Consider the following 18,346-nt stretch of genomic DNA (forward strand, 5'->3'; position numbering starts at 1 on the left):
GCCCATCGGAGTCACAGGTGACAGGGAGAGAGAGCGGGCCGAGGGCCAGGGCCAGCCAGGCATCGGGACTCTCCCTGGCAGTCAGAGCAGCAGGGCCCTCTGCCATGGATGGTCAAGGGAGTGCCTCACCTAGGGAAAGTCCCCGCGCCCATCCCCCCACCCTGCTCTCTTTCCCTAATGCCCTGCTGCTCCCTGAATGTCTCTGGACGTTGGTCCCTGGGGTCATCACTGACTCCTCACCTACAGGCCATTCCTTCCTGCTCCCTGTGGCTCCAAGTCCCACTTGTCTTCCTGGTAAAGTCCTGCCTGGTTCCTGACCCACCTCACTCACGAGGACCTTCGTTCATCAAACGTTTGCTGACGTTGACTATACACCCTGCTCTTGGGACTAAGGGTGCAGCCCAACATGTGGTGGGCAGGCATGTTGTCATGAGGCAGTGATGGGTGCGCCAGAGGCGGGGGTGGCCAGTGCCTCCAGGTGGGGTGTTGGAGTTGGCAATTCATGCTCCTTGGTTGGGGGATTTGGTGATGCAGGGCCCTGCAGGGAAGGCAAGTGTGCGAGCCCTCTAGACCGTGGACTGTGGATACGCAGGCGCGGCGCTTGCCGTGCTGGGGTAGTTTGAGGACAGGTTGAGGTGCCGTGGGCTGTGGGGTGGGCAGGAAGGGTGGAGGAGGCCTGTGAGGTGGTCCTTTGTTGTCCGGGCAGGACAGGCTGGGCACACAGGAGCTTTGGGAAGCCAGGCGGGCAGCACCGTGCACAGCTGCACACAGCGGTGGGGTTTCAGACGGAGCACTTCTGCACCGTTGCCTGGGAGGCAGAGACCCTGCAAGTGCCAGGCCGAGCCAGCGGGGACAGCTCTGGGATGCAGGCTGCGTCTGAGCAGCTCGAGGGGGCCCCAGCATCACACACAGGTGGCAATCCCCAAACGGGCCCTTGCAGTCGGCCGGCCCCGGGCTTGGCCAGGAGATGGATGCTCAGGAGTCCCTGTCCTTGTCCCCCCGTCCAGGTCGGCTGCTTCCTGAAAACCCCGCGGTTCCCCATCTGGGTGGTGTGCAGCGAGAGCCACTTCAGCGTCCTCTTCAGCCTGCAGCCCGAGCTCCTGCGAGACTGGAGGACCGAGAGGCTCTTTGACCTGTACTACTACGATGGCCTGGCCAACCAGCAGGAGCAGATCCGGCTGACCATCGGTGCGCCGCCTCCCACCCCATCCCCTGCAGCCCCTGGGGGCCTCCAGACCGGTTGGGAAACGGGCCTTATAAGGCACACCATGCACTGCAGTCAGAGAGCAGTGCAGACCCACCAAGTGTCCACAGTGGGGTGTGGGCTGATGAGGGCTAGGGGTCCTCCTGCAGCGGGGAGCCGGGGCTGGGCCTGAGAAGCTGATGGCACTATGGAGTGAGGAGAGGCTGAGTGCGTGTATGAGCCTGGACTACCATGCCAACAAGTCTGGGGTTTATTCTCCAGGCAATAGGGAGCCCTGGGGGGTTCTGGATCAGGTGTGTTTCTAGAAAGAATTACTCTGGTAGCTGAAAGGAGGGCGGGGTGGAGACGAGGTGGGAGGCCAGCAAAGAGGGCTCTGTGGTATCCGGGTGAGAACCGATGGGCTGGGACGAGGGTGGCCCGTAGGGAGAGGAGGAGCAGGCGCCAGGGGAGGTGGGTCCCAGGAGTGGGGTTGTCAGTGGGACCGCAGGGTGAGCTCAGGCCAGGGGCTGAGCCTGCGCCTCTGTCGCCTCCCCAGATACCACCCAGACTGTGCCTGAGGACAGAGATGGTGACCTCATCCCGCCCCTCGAGCTCTGCGTCAGGACCAAGTGAGTCAGGCCCCTCTGGCTGTGGAACCTCGCCTGAGTGGCCGGGGGCGCCGTGGTGTGGGCTGCGGGGAGGAAGAGGCCCCGGCTCAGAGGGGGCGGGACCCCTGCAGCCCGGACAGACGCTGTGCTTGGGTCTTGTTCATATGCAGTATTTCATGATCACCCTGGTCGAAGGGGAAAAGTGTGTGGTGCATGGGGGGACAGCTTCTGAAGATGTCTCTGAGGTGGGGGCTGGGCTGGGTGGACGCCTCTTGAGACCCTCCCTCGCTTAAGGCAGCAGCCACCCGATGTGGGGAGTGTTGTTAGGTTCAAAGGAGGAAGGACCAGTGAGGCTACCTGGGGGTGGGTGTAGGGGGTCTTAAGCAGGACAGGAAGGGGGTCGGACTGGCCCACCTGGCTTCCTGGAGCAGCAGCACCCTCTGCTTTGGGGAGGAGCAGCCTTGGTCGTTTTGCTGCTACGGGCTGGGCCCCCTGAGTGGAGGCATCCCCTAGCCTCGGGCGGGGGTTGGGGCTGCCTCCTCTAATCCAGCCCCGCAGTATTTAGGGGGAGGCTGACACTCAGGCCAGGGGCAGGGTCGCCCAGATGCCGGGGGAGCTGGGGCCCACTTTACTCCTGAGTTCTCCAGTGGGGCCCCAGGCTGGGGCAGCACTCCAGGCAGAGAGGGTGGTGGGCCCGGAGCTGTGGGCAGTTCCCAGGCTCAGGCAGGCCCTTCACTGAGCTTTCGGGTGGTGACTCGGAGGCCTCTGGGTGCAGTGGGAGGAGCAGGCCAGGGAGGGAGTGGACGTGGACTCCAGTGCCTTCTCTGGGGGAAGCAGCACAACTTGCAGGCCTGACGAGGGTGGGTTCCGGAGCCAGGCTGCCTGGGCGTGATCTGGCCGTGCCCCATTCTGGCTGAGAGCCGCTGGACTTCACCCCTCCATACCTCGCTCTGTCACCTGTAAAGTGGGGATCACGGCAGTGCCTGGCCCACAGCACCCAGCAGCTGCCGGGACGTTGCCGGGTGCTCTGTAAGCTGCTCTCGTTACTGTTGTCTCAGCCACTCATGAGTAGGTGGGACATCAGGCGAACCTCCATTTCCCTGTTTGTGAAGCCATCAGGATCGGGGTTGGGGGGTGGGTGACAGCTGAGGCCTTGCAGCTCTGAAATCTAGGGGGCTCGCTGAGAACCTGGGGGCGCTGCCCACTCATAGGCAAGCAAGCCCTTGATTGGAACTGCAGAGAGAAAGAAGGCGCCACGTACGCTGGGGGAGGACACAGGTGATGTTGAGACATAGCCACTGGGCCCCGTCCGTTCACCCGTCTGCTCGCCGGCCTGCCCCCGGGCCAGGGATGAAGCATTCCTGTGGGGTCACTTGCCGGCGTCTCTTTCATCAGGAGGATTAAAGGCATGTGCAGGTCGCTTTCCTTTCATGTACACGGGGACACTCATTCAGAGTGATGAGAGAAGGGCGAGCGGCAGGGAAGGGAGGTGACACCAGCCTTGGCGCCTTCTGCAGGATGGGGTGGGAGGCCACCGGCCACCCTTCCTGCAGGTGGGCTTATAGAGCAGGCTCCGGACCACACCCTGCGCATGGGCTCCGCCCACCTCTGGACCCCTGGGCCCTCGCTGAAGGTACATTTGTCTTTGCACTGCTCCTGGGGGTGGCCCACCACCCCGAACCTCTCCAGCTGTCCCAGCTGCAGCGACTCCTCTTTCCCCAGGAAAGCTGCTGCCACTGGATTCACGGGCACCTGCCAGGGGCGGGGAGATTGGACTTCTTGGGCTCAGCTCTGATTGGCAAGCACTTGAAAGTGACTTGGGGCCCTGCTCTGTCAGGGGTCTCAGTCCGGACGCATCCGGGTGTGACCATGGGCCTGGAGCACCGCTTCCTCTTCTGGCAGCTGTCCGCCTCTCCCAGGCCCTCCCTCTGCCCACCGTGGCCACGTGCCACGAAAGGAGCAGTGAGGGGACGTGGGAGGCAGCCGCATCAGGGCGGGGGCCTCGGCCGGGGGCAGGCGCTCCGCTCTGCCCTCCCCGTCCGTGCTCACTGTCAGCGGGGGGCGTGGGCAACACTGGCCCTGGCGCCTCCTCCAGCAGCGCTTCCCAGTCCTTGTCACAGACAGGAAATCCTGTTTGTGCAGTGCCCAGGGTTAGGGACAACAGGACGGGGGACCCTGGTTGGCACAGACCCCGTCCAGCTCCCGGTGCGGGGCTGGAGGATCCATGTTCCAGAACCCTGGCGTCTGCCTGGGGCTCGCCCAGCGGAAAGATTTGCTCTAGAGCGCGGTTTCAGGCTTTCGCGCCTCCCCAGAGGGCGTGCCAAAACTCAGGTCGCTGGCGCTCACTCACCCCTAGACGTTCTGGCCGAGCAGGTCAGCTGAGGGGCCTGAGAACGTGCTTTTCTGAGGCGTTCCCAGGCGCTGCGGGCGGGGGCTGCTGTCCCTGGCCCACACTTTGAGGGCCACACTTCCAGGGCCTGAAGAGGGCGGTGCCTCCCCCTCCCAGCTGCCTTGTGAGATGAGATGCCACGCGAGGGGCCGACCCTCCTGTGTCTGGCACGACCAGCGCCTCTGGCGCACCCGGCCCGCTGCGGCACACGTGCCCCGCGGGGCGCCTGCCCCGCACTCCAGGTGTGGGTGCTCCAGCCTCTCTGCGGGGACTTCCTGGGCCCAGCTGCCCACCTGCTCCACCGCCCCCATCTCTTGCCCGACTCTGAGGGTCCACCTGTGAGACTTTTCCCAGCGTTACTCCCGTTATTCCTGGAATGGCCCTCTCTCCGTCCCCATCAGATAACATCCTGCAGTAATGGGAACCAGAGGGCCCAGCCTCCTGGAATCCTGTTCCAAGGGGTTGGATTACAAAGGCTTCGCTTGTTGCTTTCATCCCAGATTCTCAAACAGTTCAAAGGGAGAAACTTGGGAAAGTGGCCTTCAAGGTCAGCGAGGACCTGCTGGACATGGTCCTGCCTTTTGAGGGATACATCCTGCTCTTGTGGGAAGTCCCTGCGTTGACGGGAAGGGGCACGTACAGTGCCTTGGCCCAAGCTCAGAGCTTTCTAAGGTCAGCCAGGCCCCGAGCACCTGCCGAGGTGAGTCTGAGCGCTCCCCGCAGGACGAGCCTGTGAGCAGGCGGGCCCCCCTCATCACCGCACCCTGCGGAGCCCCGGACTGCACTCCACAGAAGCAGCGGTGGGATGCGACTTAGGTCCTTTCAGAGTGTTCACAGCTGATTGGAAGTCAAGTTCAGAGTCACCTCTGTTCTGGTCCAGGGAGAGATGCACCATTTACCCTCACACCCAGCTCTCTTGCCTCATGAGGCCCTCTGCCGCTCACCCTGACCCAGCACAGACCCTCCACGCACCTGACCACCAGGCCTCCTGCTCAGATCCACAGAAGGGCCCTCGTTCACCACCAGGCATGGCCCGTGTTTTTACAGACGGGGCTCTCCGGAGTGGAGGTCTGTACCCAGGCCGCACCTCTAGTCATAAGCAACACACGGCCTGGAGCGTAGGCTCCAGCCCTCCCAGCCCAGTAGAAGGTCACTGAGCAGGCATTGAGACTTCCTACCACCTGGCTTTGTTGCCGTGGAGACATTGCACAAGACCAGACTTTGGGGTTTGCCTTCAGAGAAGAGCATCCTAAGTTGACCGATCCCCAGGTTCCATGCCGTGCCATCCCTACTGCCTGGTGTGATGCACTTCTCCGCCTCCGAGAGTCTCCTGTTCCCTTCGCTTGTGTCAGGCTTGGGGGGCCTGCCCCTCACCCCCCCTCTTCCCAGTCTTCTCTAACCGTCCTTGCAAACCCAGCTCTTTTGGGGTCATTTCCCAACAAGACACACACAGTGACCTCTCTCAGCCTTCCAGCCTCGCTAGAGCGGGAGAAAATGAAACCGTTGTCAACAGTCCAGAAAAAAGAGGAAAGACTCATAACCGGGGCCTGCGGCTGGGCCACAGATGTTCCTGTCTGGGGGCGCAGACGAGAGATTGAAAACGTAATTTCAGCTGTGCATGCCGCCTTCCCGGGGCCAGAGCCCAGTGCCCCGCTCCCCTGGCTGTCCCCCGCCCACCTGAGGGTCACCCGTGGGGGCGGGTTCCCTGGGTGGCCCCCCTGCCCAACCACCCCCTTCTGATGCCTGGCGCTGCAGCAGATGCCCGGTGGAAAGGAGAGGGATAGGGCCATGTGCACAAAGGTCAAGGGTTTCCCGCTGGGCTCTGGGCTCCAGGAGGAGCGGCTGGTGTGGAGGGGAGCGTCCACTCAGCAGCACCCCTGGGCGCCACGCCACACTCAGGCACGAGCTAGAGGCCGAGGGGGGGGTGGAGGTGAACAGGCCAGTTCTACCCTCCGGGGGCTTGCAGTCTGTCAAGAGGGAGACCCCTGACAATATGGCCAGAGACAGGGTGGCAGCGATGTTGAGGAAGGACCCCAGGGCCAGAGAACACTTCTGCCAGGAGTCCTGGGCCTGATCCTGAAGGATGGGGACCGAGTGCAGGGCACAGGTCAGGCCCACTGGTAAGAGACACCCTGTGGGGCTGCTCGGGCCCAGGGAGGAAACTTGCACGTGGGATTCCTGCCTGGAAAACCAACGTGAGTAAGAGGAGCACAGGATGCACTTTTACCAGTCAGCTCTTGAGGCTGGAGCCAGGCCCACCCCCTCCCTGCCGACACAGGCTCTGTCCAGCATCTTCGCCCCTGCGATCAGTGTGATTGGCGCTGGCCGTCGGCTGGCGGTAACCCCTGCCACTCTGGGGTGGAGGCGGGCCCAGAGGGACGGGCCTCACGTGGGGCCACAAGGCGGGCCTCTGCCGTGCAGAGCCGCCTGAGCGCCAAGGGCCGTGGCATCTTCACTGAGCTCGACCTCAGCACTAGCAGTCCTCAGCCGGGATGATCTTGCGTCCCAGGGGCTATTTGGCAATGTCTGGGGACATATTTGGTTGTCATAGCTGGCAGAAGAGGGGCAGAAGGTACTCTATCCAACAATGCCCAAGACAGCATGGCCCCAAACAGCAAGGGTGTGGAGGTGGAGAAGCGCTGCTCCACTCTTACTCTCCGCCTCCTCTCGAGTTAACACTGGGCGGATGGGGGGCCTAGATGCTGTGCCCCCTCGGAGGGTGTGCATTCCGCCCCTCTCCGTCTCCCTAAGGCACATGCAGAGCTCCTCTTAATGTCCTTGTCATTGGCTCATAGAGCTGGCTCTCCAGCAGAAATGGTTTTGAAAGTGTATGTGTTTCATGTCTCAGTCCTTTCAATTTTTAAAATATCTCTGCTTTGATTTTCTGTCATAAATTGCAAACTGCTTCTTTCTGGTACTTTTAATACTCTTCCTGCTTTGGCACCTGTTAGCTGGGATGGGGCGGCTTAGTTACGTCTGTGAAAACCCTCAAAACTAAGCGTAAACCCCATGGCCTGGCCGTGAGACTCGGTGACTGTTGGAGTGACCTGCTCGTGCAGTGACAGGCGGGGCCGACTTGCCTGGCACTGAGACCGGGCGCCATCTTGCCGGGATCTGAGATGCTTTCAGAGCAAGAGCTCAGAGGAGGATCCTCCATCTACCTGCCTGTTCCCAGTGAGGAGGACGAAGGCGGGAGGGGTGGGGGAGGGCCTTGGGCCAGGCAGGGGTTGGATTTTAAAGGGATACAAGAAGTCTGGCCCATTTATGACTCTTCCCCTCATTCGTGCCATGACGGGGTGAGAACCCACCTGGTGTGGATGGTCGTTTCCCCTCCGCACGTCTGAGCCCGTGGAGCCAGGCCGCAGACAGAATGGCACTCTCCTCCCTGCCCCCCTTCGGTTGCCTTTCTGGGGTCTGGATTTAGGGTGTGTCCCTGGCATCCAAAGCTTCAGTAAGTAATTCACAGAGGCTGATGCTTACCTACAAATCTTAATAGAATAATAAAAGCTTTTTAATGACATGCTTCAAGACTGCAAAGATGAGGAACAGAGAAAGAAAATGGAAAATCTCAAGTTGCATGGCAGAATCCATTAAGCCCTGCACCGTGTGGCCGCAGATCGCCGAGGCACTATTACCCCAGCAGACACAACGGGCCAGCCTCGTCCCTGGGGACCTGTGCCCAGTCCCGTGCTTCCCAGCCTGTCTTACCTCCAGAACCTGCTGAGCTGCACCGGCCAGAGCTGCGCCAGCCAGAGCTGCGCCAGCCAGAGCTGCGCCGGCCAGAGCTGCGCCGGCCAGAGCTGCGCCGTCTTCCGTCCCGCCAGGCCCACGACAGCTGCCCCAGGACCGCAGCAGGCTCCCGCACCGGGCAGTGCGGGCAGTGGGCACTGACCGTAGGAGCAGTCCGACTTCTCCTGCCATGTCACGCTGTCTCCAGATACAGCCCCAGTGTCCCTTCCTCAGGCAGTGGCCAACGTGACGGTGCTGATGGATCCCACTGAAGTGGCTCCACCCCGAGATACCCAGTAGATTCCCGTAGATCCACCTTAGTGCTGACACAGAGCAGCTCGGGACAAAGTCTAAAAGCACCCAGACACCACAGAATCACTTGGTTCATCCACACCCCATGGAATAAGTGACACTGACCCCGTCGATTCACACAACAGTCCCGATGATGCAGGGGAGGCGGGGCCCGTGGACAAGCACAAGTGCGTTCTGCATCTCCTGCTACAGGTGAGGCCTGGAACGTGTCTTCCTGAGTAGCTCTTCCACCCATCACTCTCGAGCAAAGGCCTCTTCGAGAAACGTAGGCAAACGCTTGCACACCCAGACCAGCTTCTGAGCGCTGGTGACCGGAAGGATCCCAGGGAGCAAGTGGTTCAGGTGGTGAAATGGTACCACTCAGCGTGTCGTGCAGGGTGGAAAGGCTCAGTTGCCAAAGAGCCACACAACCTCACTTTGGGCGAGATGTCCTAGTTTCACAGGGCATTACCCAATGACCTTGAAGAGAACACAGCTGGGTTTGGAAGGACCAGTTCCCTAACACAGTGTGACATGCATGGCTGAGCAGGTTACCCATTCACCCACGTCAGCCTTCCTCGCTGAGTGTTTTAACAAGGAAAAGCAACTCAGCGCTCATATATGGACCAGATAAAGATTCCTTCGGACGTTGATTGGCATGCATGGCATAGGGCCGGGCTGTGTCTTGTGTCCAGACCATGCCAAACGTTGCATCCTGACACTCTCCCGTGGCTGTGGAAGGTCTAGCCTCACATGCCCAGGGTGGAGCTAGGGGAATGCAATATTAATTGTCCCAAAACGGGCTATGTGCAAATATCTCCTGCACTACACCTTTCTCTGGGAGCAAGAGGCACAGAAATACCCCTAAGATCTTTGTTTTCTCCAACTGACAAGAAGTCTTTTTGCTCACTTGAAGGGGGAATGGAATGGTGTAAAGTATGCAAGATATTCGACAGGGGAACAGACAGCCTTTACAGATGCCAGGAAGCTGTCTGGCAGGAGAGGACCGTAAACAGGAAGAGCAGGACATATGTGTGAGCCCCGCTCCCTCTGGAAGAGGGTCCCTCTCAACCCAAAAGCCAGGGACAGGGACGTGGCAACCAGAGCCAGGCACAGATGTGAAGAAAGACAAAGAGCAGAAGCCGGAGGAAGGAAAGAGAAAAATCCAGTCGGGGGGGGGCGGTCCTCGGTGATTCACGAAGATGGGGGAATGTTGGGTTTGTGATGAAAATGCTCGGTGCTTCAAGCTTCTGGTTGGGACATGCAGCCGTCTTAGTTTGAGCGACGCTATCCCTCCCTGCTCGTTGCTGTCCATTCTCGGGGCTACTGGACTTTCTGATGCACACGTGCAGTTAAAGTGAGACAAATGCCTCTTCCTCCTCTGTGGCAGTTACCATTTTGACTTTTGTCCTGAAGAAAAACTTCAGGTTTTGGAAACATCTGCTCCCTCGCTTCCCAGGCCCCTGAAAAGCGTCTCTACACCCCAGCCACCAGGTCTGCGCCCGAGCACTGCCCCAGAGGTGCGTAAGGTCTGTTCCCAGCCCATTTAACCTCAGGACATGTGTATATGTGTAAGATACCCAATGCCGGATTCTGTAGGAATATGCCACCCGCTGGAAGTGGGAGCGCCTGAGTTGTTTTAGGAAAACAGTGCCGCGTGTTAAATGCACATGCTGGGAAGTGTCATGGTCTCAAGTTTGATGCTTTATTTGGGAATTGAACTATCATTAAATTGTAGCTGAGCCTGGACTACAGTTTAATTATGCTCAGTGTTTCCTAGAGTGTCATAAAGTTGTTTTTTTTTTCTTTAACATGTTTTACTGAATGGCACACAGCCCTTCACTAGCTTCCCAGGCTCACAGAGCAGAGCCCAGAACCCTCCTGGGGCCTCCCAGGCCCCGCCTGGTGCCGCCCTGCCCGCTCCCCACCCTCTGCCGCGCCTCTCCCCACGCCTTGCTGGGCCCCAGCAACCAGACCTCATCCTGTGTCTCAAACACGCCAGGATTTTCCCTCGTACCTAGGTCTTCCCATGTGCCTTTAAAGTGCCCCCATCAGGCACCCCTGGAAAGTGGCTGGGTTCAGATGTGCATAGATCACTCACACGTGCTGAGGGCCCTACGCTGCCAGGCACAAAGGGGGTCCTCAGGGAGCACTTGGGGCTCGAAGCGCTGAATGAACAACCTGCCCCTCCATGACTCTCCGGGCACTTGGGTGCATTTGTGTTTTGTAAGTGCCTGGGATGTAGGCTTGTGTGTGAGTGTGGAGGGGCCAGGTGGGGAGGGCAGAATCTGACTCCTCCGAGACCCCAAGAGGAGCGCTCGCGGTGAGCCAGGATGTGAGATGGCTCCCGGGCCCGGCCCGCTGCTCTGACTCTGTTTCTGTCCTTCTGCCCTTAGGTGGAAGGGGGCGTCCGTGAGCTGGAACGGCTCAGAACCCATCCTGTGAGCCTTCCTGCGGCCGAGGCCTATGGCTCCACCGCTCATCCCAGGGGCGACAGCTGAGCCCCATGCCTCAGGGACGAGTCTCTCGGAAGGGTGTCGCCGCCACCTGGGCCTGCACTGATGCAGAAGCATCCAGAACCTCTCTGCCCCTTCCGTGAAGGGCCTGCCGGGGACTGTGATCAGGGCCCGGGGGGCTGCTGCCGTGTGGCTCCCTCCCCGCTGAGCTGTGACTGCCAAGGACAGGATGGCGGCCAGCTGCTGTGGCCTCTGCTGCCTTTGCCCGTGTCCCTCCCTCACTCCTTGATGGGCCGTCCCCTTGCCAAGCCTTTGATACGGTCGGCCCAGGATGCTGGTCTCTCGTCACTTCTGGTAGCTGGCTTTCTATAAAACAGGAGTGAGACCCATGGTGAGAACCGAGTCTCGCTTGTTCTGTCGCCGCAAAAAAAGTGCCCGGTCTGACAGGTCCGTGGCTCAGGTGGGAACAGCCCCTGGTGGAGGGGCCCTAGAGCCCTAGTGACCTGTGGGCTACGGTGTCACCTAGCAGGGCCTTGGCAGGCAAGCGATGGCCTCTGGTCTCGTGGGGCTCCCAGCTGGACTTCCAGTTGGCCTGACTTCTACTGATGAGACTCAGGCGTAAGGCACTGTGTTTCCTACGCTGCGCTGACCAGGAGCGACTCGGGCGCCCGGGGAGCCCGTCTCAGGCAGACCCAGGTTTCTGCGCGGCCCCCAGAGCATAGCCTTGTGGGCCTGGGCGGCAGGCTGGGCCTGGCCAAGGGGACGTGGGGCAAAGAACCTTCTCAGGAGAGGCCTCTGGGCCTCAGAGGGCAGCCAGATGGGGGCGAACAGCCGGGACTGGGTGTGGCCCCTACGCGTCGGCAGTGGGGCCCCCAGGCGTCTGTGGTGGGGCGTGTGCAGAAAACTGGCTGAAAGCGGGTGTGGGCAGTGTGTGGAGACCCTCGCGTCCCAGAGCCAGGACAGAAGAGTGGGCGTGGGAAGAACAGTCCCTCACGGAGGGAAAACCGTACAGGTGAAGTCTCCTTCATCCCGTTAATTCTGATCCTGCCGCTTTCAGAAGGGAAGGTGAGGAGGTGTAGACTCGCAGTGGGAGGCTGGTAAGAAAGACCAGAGAGTGGTGTCCAAGCTGAAGTGGAGGACCTAGTGCAGTGGCTCCCGACACCAGGACAGGGGCAGCGCCCAGGGGCAGGGCCCTCAGGAGCCGCGGTCCCACGCCGTCCCTGCTGAACCCACTGAGTGCTTGGGCTGGGGCTCTGAGCTGTGTCTGCAGAGGTGGGTGCTTACACGAGGCAACCAAACACAAGATTCCCCCCGGCCCGCGAAGAGGCCACAGAGGGCTGTGCACACAGGATGATAGCTGGTCCCGGGCCTCCGTGTGGCCCCCAGGGCTCAGGGTGCAAGCCACTCAGGAGCTGTGTCCCCTCGGCCTTGCTGGCTACAGGAGACCCCTTCTCTGTAAGTGCAAGGCATGCTGGGGGCAACACTGGCCTTTGGTGGTGCCAGCTAAAGAGCTTGTTTTGTGCTCTCGGGGACTGTGCCTGAGCTGGGACCGCCTGCCAGTCTTCGGAGCCGGGCCGGGAGGAGCCCGGAGGGAAGTGAGGGGGCAGGGCGCACTTTGTCCAGGCTGTGCGGAGGCCCCAGTGGGGTTCGCTATGTAAACTCCAGTGGCCATTCACAGCAGGCGTCCCGCAGAACTGCTTCCTATATGTCCCCGAAATGTTTATGCATTTGTTTTCCTTGGCCAGGGACAGGCCACTCCAGCTGAGTAACCGGCGAGGAAGGTGGTTTCCTTGCAGCAGCCTTGTTTATCAGCCTGGAAGGAAAGCTGTCTTTTCAATGAAACTCGCTTAACCTCTTGACCAGGTCCCCTTGGCAGGGCTGGAGAAATCAAAATATTCCCGGCGCTGTTTGAGAAGACCAGTTCCAACAATTTATAAAAGCACTTTTCCGGAAGCTGAGACACAGGTACACGTACAGTTCGACGCCCTTTGCCTGGAATTCTCTGGAAGGGAAGATGAGCAAAGCCTAGCACCACGCCCTCCCAGGCCAGAAGCTGGAAAGAACCCACAGTGCTGGGCAGAGCCTGCAGGGATGAAATACAGGCCCGTGTGGTGTTGCTCGTGGGTGTTCTCCATCTGGGGTGCAAAGTGTTCTCGGGAGGTGGTTGGTAAGCTTCAGAGGTCCATAACACCCCCCTCCCCGATTATATTTAAATCTTTGTGTACAGGGGTGTGAGGAGTGGATCCTTAGGCCTTCCTAATGGCCTTGAACTTGGAATAATATCCCCTTTTCCTTCAAGGTTAAGAGCCAACCATGCCATAGAGGTGAGTGGCCTCCCAAGGGCAGAGCCTGAACTTGGCCCCCGTCTCTGGGGTCTGGCCCGTTGAACAAGCAGACCGCAGTAGGAAGTGAGTAGGCTTAACCTTTCCTACTCTAACCTCCCATGGGAGTCTTTTTTCTCCACTGTTCATTTCTTGGTCTCTGGGTGAAGGAGCAGGTCCGTTCCACTGCTTGCAGGGCAGTGTGAGCAGGAGGACAGTCCGGTGGTGACTCTTCATGCTCCCATCAATGGAAAGCTCTTCCGGGGGACCTCCCATCACTGGGATCTCTCTGCGGGACGCACAGGGCATGCAGTTTTCTAGAAGCCTCCCTACCTGGACTTGAGGAGACACACCCCTGCTCGCCCTTCGCGCGGGGGAAAGGCACCCTCCACACCCTCACGCCTCTCTCCAAGGCCTCGCTGGCTCCTGGCCCCTCCCATGGCCAGCCCAGCTCTTTCTTCACCTTGTCCCATCTTGTCCCATGCCCAGAGGTTGTGATGGACCAATGCTGGCAGAACCATTTGCACCACTCTGTAAGTTCTATGTGGTGACTGTGCAGGTAAGAGCAGGTTCCAGAACTGTAAGACTTCCCAGGGAGCCAGAGCAGGGCCTGGGCTTCGAGGGGTGTCAGGGATACCCTAAGGCAGGGGTGTGTCTAGGTCCCACCTGACTGCCTCCCAGGGTCCTTGTGTCTGAGCCGGAAGGGAAGTCAGGAAGAGAAGAGGGACCGCAGGGGCCCAGCCTCCCGGGAGGAGCAGCAGAGCAGAAGGGCCGACCTGTGCGGGGCTCCCAGGGGCCCTGGGCCCCGCTAAGCAAGCCACGGCAGCGCGAGGCTTCCCCTGCCCGGGTCAGGCCTGAGCCCCTCGACTCAGCGTGTGGGCTGCAGAGCAGCAGTGTCCACGGCGCCTGAGAGCTTAGCAACACAGAACCTCAGGCCCCAGCCCAGCCAGACCTGCTGACTCAGAAGCTGCCTGTTAACAAAACTCGGGGGAATCAGAGTAAAGTTTGAGGGGCTCTGCCCCAGAGCTTGTGGTGCTGAGGGGCAGCTGTGGGAAACGCAGATGTCGGTTCCCCAGGAGGAAACGCTGAAGAGGCACGTGCAGGGAGGTGTCGCTTCGGAGAGGCTGCAGCGGGACCAGAGGGCCTGGGCTTGGTGCTGACCCACTGCTTTCTGCCTGTGTGGCCTGAGCGCAGACAAGCTCCCCAGGCCTCAGCTTCCTCATCTGCAAAGTGACCACTTCACAGAGCTGGAATGGGGGTTCTGCGGGTCCGTACCTTGTGAAGCGCATGGAGCAGGGCTGGACCTTCACGAGGACTCAATGAGAGTTTGCTCTTAATGTTTCCAGGGGGCTCGGGGAGGCTCCTCCGAGGTGGTGGCCTCTCACCTGGGCCTGGACGGATGGGCCGGGTTTTGACACGTGGAGAATTGGATGGAAGATCTTTGCAGGTGAGAGGAATGCTGAGAGCTGACAGACGGAATGTCCAGGTCTTAGGTCTCATGGGGGGTGACCCGTGAGTGGGAGCCCCGGAAGGTTAGGAGAGGAGGCAGACGGCAGGTGGGGGGCTGGGATGTTTGCCCCGCACCCGAGGACTGCTCAGAGCTCTGCTACGGCCTCCATCCCTGGCAGGGGAGTGGCATGGGGCAGAGGCAGGGGGCCCATGGAGGGGCTCCTAGGTGCTCCCAGGGCTGGCAGTGTGAGTGACAGGTGAGGGGGGCAGGGAGGTGACAGATGCTCATGACCTTTGCTCCCAGAGGCTCCATGGACCCTCCTCGCGGGCTCCCAAGCCCTTCTGGGATCCTGAAACTTGCAGGAGGCACTCAGACTGCCAAGTCTCTTTGCAAGTACTTCCCTCCCCCCACCAGAGCCCTCCCTCCTCCCTGTTCATGCCCTAATCCTCATGGGGCTGCGGGGGCTGGAACTACAAGGCAAAAATGCCAGGCATTTGCAATATGGAGATTGCTTAACGCAGAAGAGAGGTGGGTGCACAGGTGGGCGGGCGAGTGAGCAGGCCGGCTGCCCCAGGGTCCCGGCAGCACCCTGCCAGACCTGCTGCGCAAAAGCGAGGGAGCAGAGCCCACTGGTTGGGCACTTGGGCGCCCGGTGACTGTGGAAGCCCGAGTTCGGCCGTTCCCACCCCTCCTTCCATCCATGATTGCCCGGTTCCCGGTAAACACCCATCCTATGCACTCGAGAGTCACTGAAGGCCTTCTTTCTCTACAGATGGGGAAAACGAGGCCCAGATAGTAACCCTTCGTTAAGAGTCCTCCTGGGAAATTTCTCCTTCACAGGGTTCTCTTGGAGACCAGACCACTAGATGGTCTTGGGGCCGAAGGGAATATATCTGATATCTGATTGGGGAGGGACATTGTGGGGGGGTGTGATGCCAACGTGCCTCTCAATCCCCTCATCGCTCCTCCAGCTCCACCCACCCCCACCACAGCAGCGCTCCCCGGAGAGTCCCTCGCTGCCCGAAGCCTTTGCTAGTGTGGCGCTGTACCTGGGTCCTGTCCATTGGCTTCCCCGTGCATCTGTCAAATTCTGCCCATCCCCCAAGGCCTGTCCTCAAGGCCTCTGGGAAGCCCTGCTGCCTTGCCCAGCTGAAAGTGTGGGCCCCCTAAGCCCAGATCCCACTTAGTGGGCGTCGGTGCCCCAGCTACAGGTTTCCCGGTTACTGTGTGAAGCTCCCCACCACACACACCCCCACCCCGTCTACTGGGCTGCGCCTTCTTATCCCTGGGCCTGAGGCCGCTTGCCTTCCCAGGTACCTGTCCATCCTGGGGGATGAAGCCCAAGGTTCATGCCCCTCTCTAAAGAAGCCCCTCCCTGGCCCACACCCCCGCCCCCCTCTGTCGTACCTCCAGGCACAGAGCCCCAGGCCCTGGGTGCTGGGGTGGGGAGGCGGCAGCAGTTGCTTGAAGTCTCTAAACCGTTGATTCCGGGTGTGGTCTTGAGATTAAACCTGGCACCTTTCCTGTGGCTCCTGATAAGGGCCGTCTGGGGCTCTTATCTGGCACTTTCTGTTTTAAAGCGGGCTGACATCTGGGAGGCTGGCAAAGTCCCGCCTGTCTTCTGAGTGGAGCCCTGGCCGATAAGCACCCACCTCCCTGGGCCCTGCCGGACGCCCTGCATAGGCGCTCTTGGGGCGTCACCTCTGGGCCCGGCCTCCCCGTTCCCCGTCCCAGTCCAGCGACTGCACCTGAGGGGGTGCTATTAATAATTATGTCAGACACTTACGTAAACAAGCGGCCCTGTGTGTGGGAACCTTCATCTAAGAAAGGATTGTGTTCTTACTGATTGATCTCTTGACATCATTCTCCACACTCCTGGGCTCAGATCCCTCTTAGGTTTTATTGGGGTCATAGGCTTGGAGGAGGGGAACCTACCGTGGTGGGAGCAGTCAGGGAGGCTTCTTGGAGGAGGAGGATTGGGGTCCTGAAGGAGGGTTGGGGTGAAGGAACACCAGAGGCACCCCAGGCGGCATGGGCAGGGGCAGAGCTGCCAGGGGTCGGGTCAGGGGGCCTGGGGTGGCTGGAAGGGTAAGGATGTTAGGGCTGGATCCTAAAGAGCTTTGCATGTCGAACCCTGGGGAGCCATGGGGGGTTTCAGAGCAAGGCGGATCCAGCTGTTTGGAAAGACTGATAGTGCAGCCGCGGGGAGGGCAGATCTGAGGGAAGAGGCCGGCCTCTGGGCTGGGGCTGCAGAGAGGGGAGCAGGTGGGAGAGAGCTTGTGCTGCAGTGATGCGGCCAGGGGAGCAGGCTGGGGGCCCGTGGGCCTGGGGGCGAGGCCCCTCCCCGGCTTCCTGGCAGGCAGACCGCTGCCGTGAGCAGTCGTTCCCTCTGCCTGTTCCCCGTTGGCACCGGTGGCCGCAGCTCTCCTGGGAACAGCCTTGCAGAACATCCCTGCCTCCCAGGGAAGGCTTCCTCTACCCGGGCCTTGGCAATTCATGAAGGAGGGGCCTCACTGCGAGGAAGTGCCCAGGCCTTTGTTCTGCCTCCGGCTGCAGCTGGACCCACTGCCCATTGTTTTCAAGGCTGTGGGTGACCTTGGGTCAGCTGGACGGCACCCGCGGGCTCCTTGGGCCTGGCTCCCTCCAAGCGCACATGGAAGACAGTCGGGTGGGCAGGGTGGTTCTCAGCCCCTCGGTGGCCTTGGGGATGACCGCCAGGCCCCATCTGTGGTCTCGGAGCCTGGGACCCCAGGTCTGGCAATTTGGGGTGTCAATGGGCACGATGCAAATTGCTCATCCCCCGAGAACCAGGAATCTCTTCGGCAGGAAAGCAAACAGAGCGTCCCGGGCTCTCCAGGACCTGTAGGTGGAAGGCCCAAGTCTGTCTGCTCTTCTCTCTCTGGTTTTAGGGACCTTGCTGCACAGGGTGTGCTCGGTGAGGGGGCCTGGGCAGCCTGCCAGGGTGGTTATGAGCTCATTCCCGGAGTTCTTGCCCTGGGTTTAGATCTCAGCTCCACCTTCTCAGCTGTGTAACCTAAATTCAGTTACAGAGCGCACAGAACCCTCTGAGCGTCAGTGTTCCTGCCCGTGGAATGGGCATGATCACAGCCGGTACCTGGCGGGTTGGGGGGAGGAGGCGGGGGCAGCGCTTGGAGCAGGCACTCGCACCCCTTCTGCCTCCAGGAGACGGGTGTTGGCCATTCCGCTGGGGGCTGGATAGGAGGGTGCAGGCACTGGGGTGGACCTAACTCGCTGAGAATCGAGAACTGTGACCCCATGCCATGCAGTGACACAGTGAGGCCCCTGGACCCTCGCCATGCCACCTGTCCCCTGTGATCAGTCCCTGCCTTTCCAAGCTCCCCCTTCCCTTCCTCAGCTCCTGCTGGGCCCCAAGAGCTGCTCCTGAGCTGGAGAAATGTCTTCCTCTCTGGTTGCCCCCAGCAGGCCCTCCTGCTCCTCTGGGCTCTGGTCCCTTGTTTGTAAAATGAAGTGATTGGACATGTGGCCTTATGCAGCTGGGCCCACATTCTCATTGGTGACCACCCTGGGGACAGAGACCCACAGCACAGTGGCCGGCACTGTTGCTCCACCTCCCACTTCCAGATGGGGAAACTGAGCCTCAGGCAGCCCAAGCGCTCACCCAGGGCCTACAGGCTCAGAGGTGGCAGGTGTCCTGTTCTTCCTACTTGCTCCCCAACCTCCTGGAAGCCCCCAAGCAGGGCAGATAAGAGGGCGGGGCTTCCTGGAACCCCTCCTCCCCTATCTCCCCTTGCTTCCTCCTTGTCACCAGCCCAGGCTGGAGGCTTCGGGGCTCTGGAAGTGTCTGTGAGCATCCTGGTTTCTGGCTGGGGAGCTATTGTGTGGGAGCCTCGCCTCGCCTTCAATTCAGACTTCTCCCGCCGGGAGCCCGGAGGGAAGG

General features: G+C 60.6%; 1 protein-coding gene across 1 annotated transcript in view; it reads left to right on the forward strand.

Moving 5' to 3' along the window:
* MINDY4 (MINDY lysine 48 deubiquitinase 4) overlaps positions 1-10,977 on the forward strand; it is a 94,502-nt gene extending 83,525 nt beyond the window's left edge. The window contains exons 16-18 of the mRNA XM_054571333.1: positions 1,008-1,188; positions 1,740-1,812; positions 10,597-10,977. Of these exons, the coding sequence (XP_054427308.1) occupies positions 1,008-1,188; positions 1,740-1,812; positions 10,597-10,645 (303 nt within the window). The 3' untranslated portion in view covers positions 10,646-10,977. The remainder of the gene's footprint in view (positions 1-1,007; positions 1,189-1,739; positions 1,813-10,596) is intronic.
* The last annotated feature ends 7,369 nt before the right edge of the window (positions 10,978-18,346 follow it).

This window comes from Pteronotus mesoamericanus, unplaced genomic scaffold (assembly GCF_021234165.1).
Source record: "Pteronotus mesoamericanus isolate MK-2021 breed Mesoamerican mustached bat unplaced genomic scaffold, CSHL_Meso_final contig_220, whole genome shotgun sequence".
Classification (NCBI taxonomy): domain Eukaryota; kingdom Metazoa; phylum Chordata; class Mammalia; order Chiroptera; family Mormoopidae; genus Pteronotus; species Pteronotus mesoamericanus.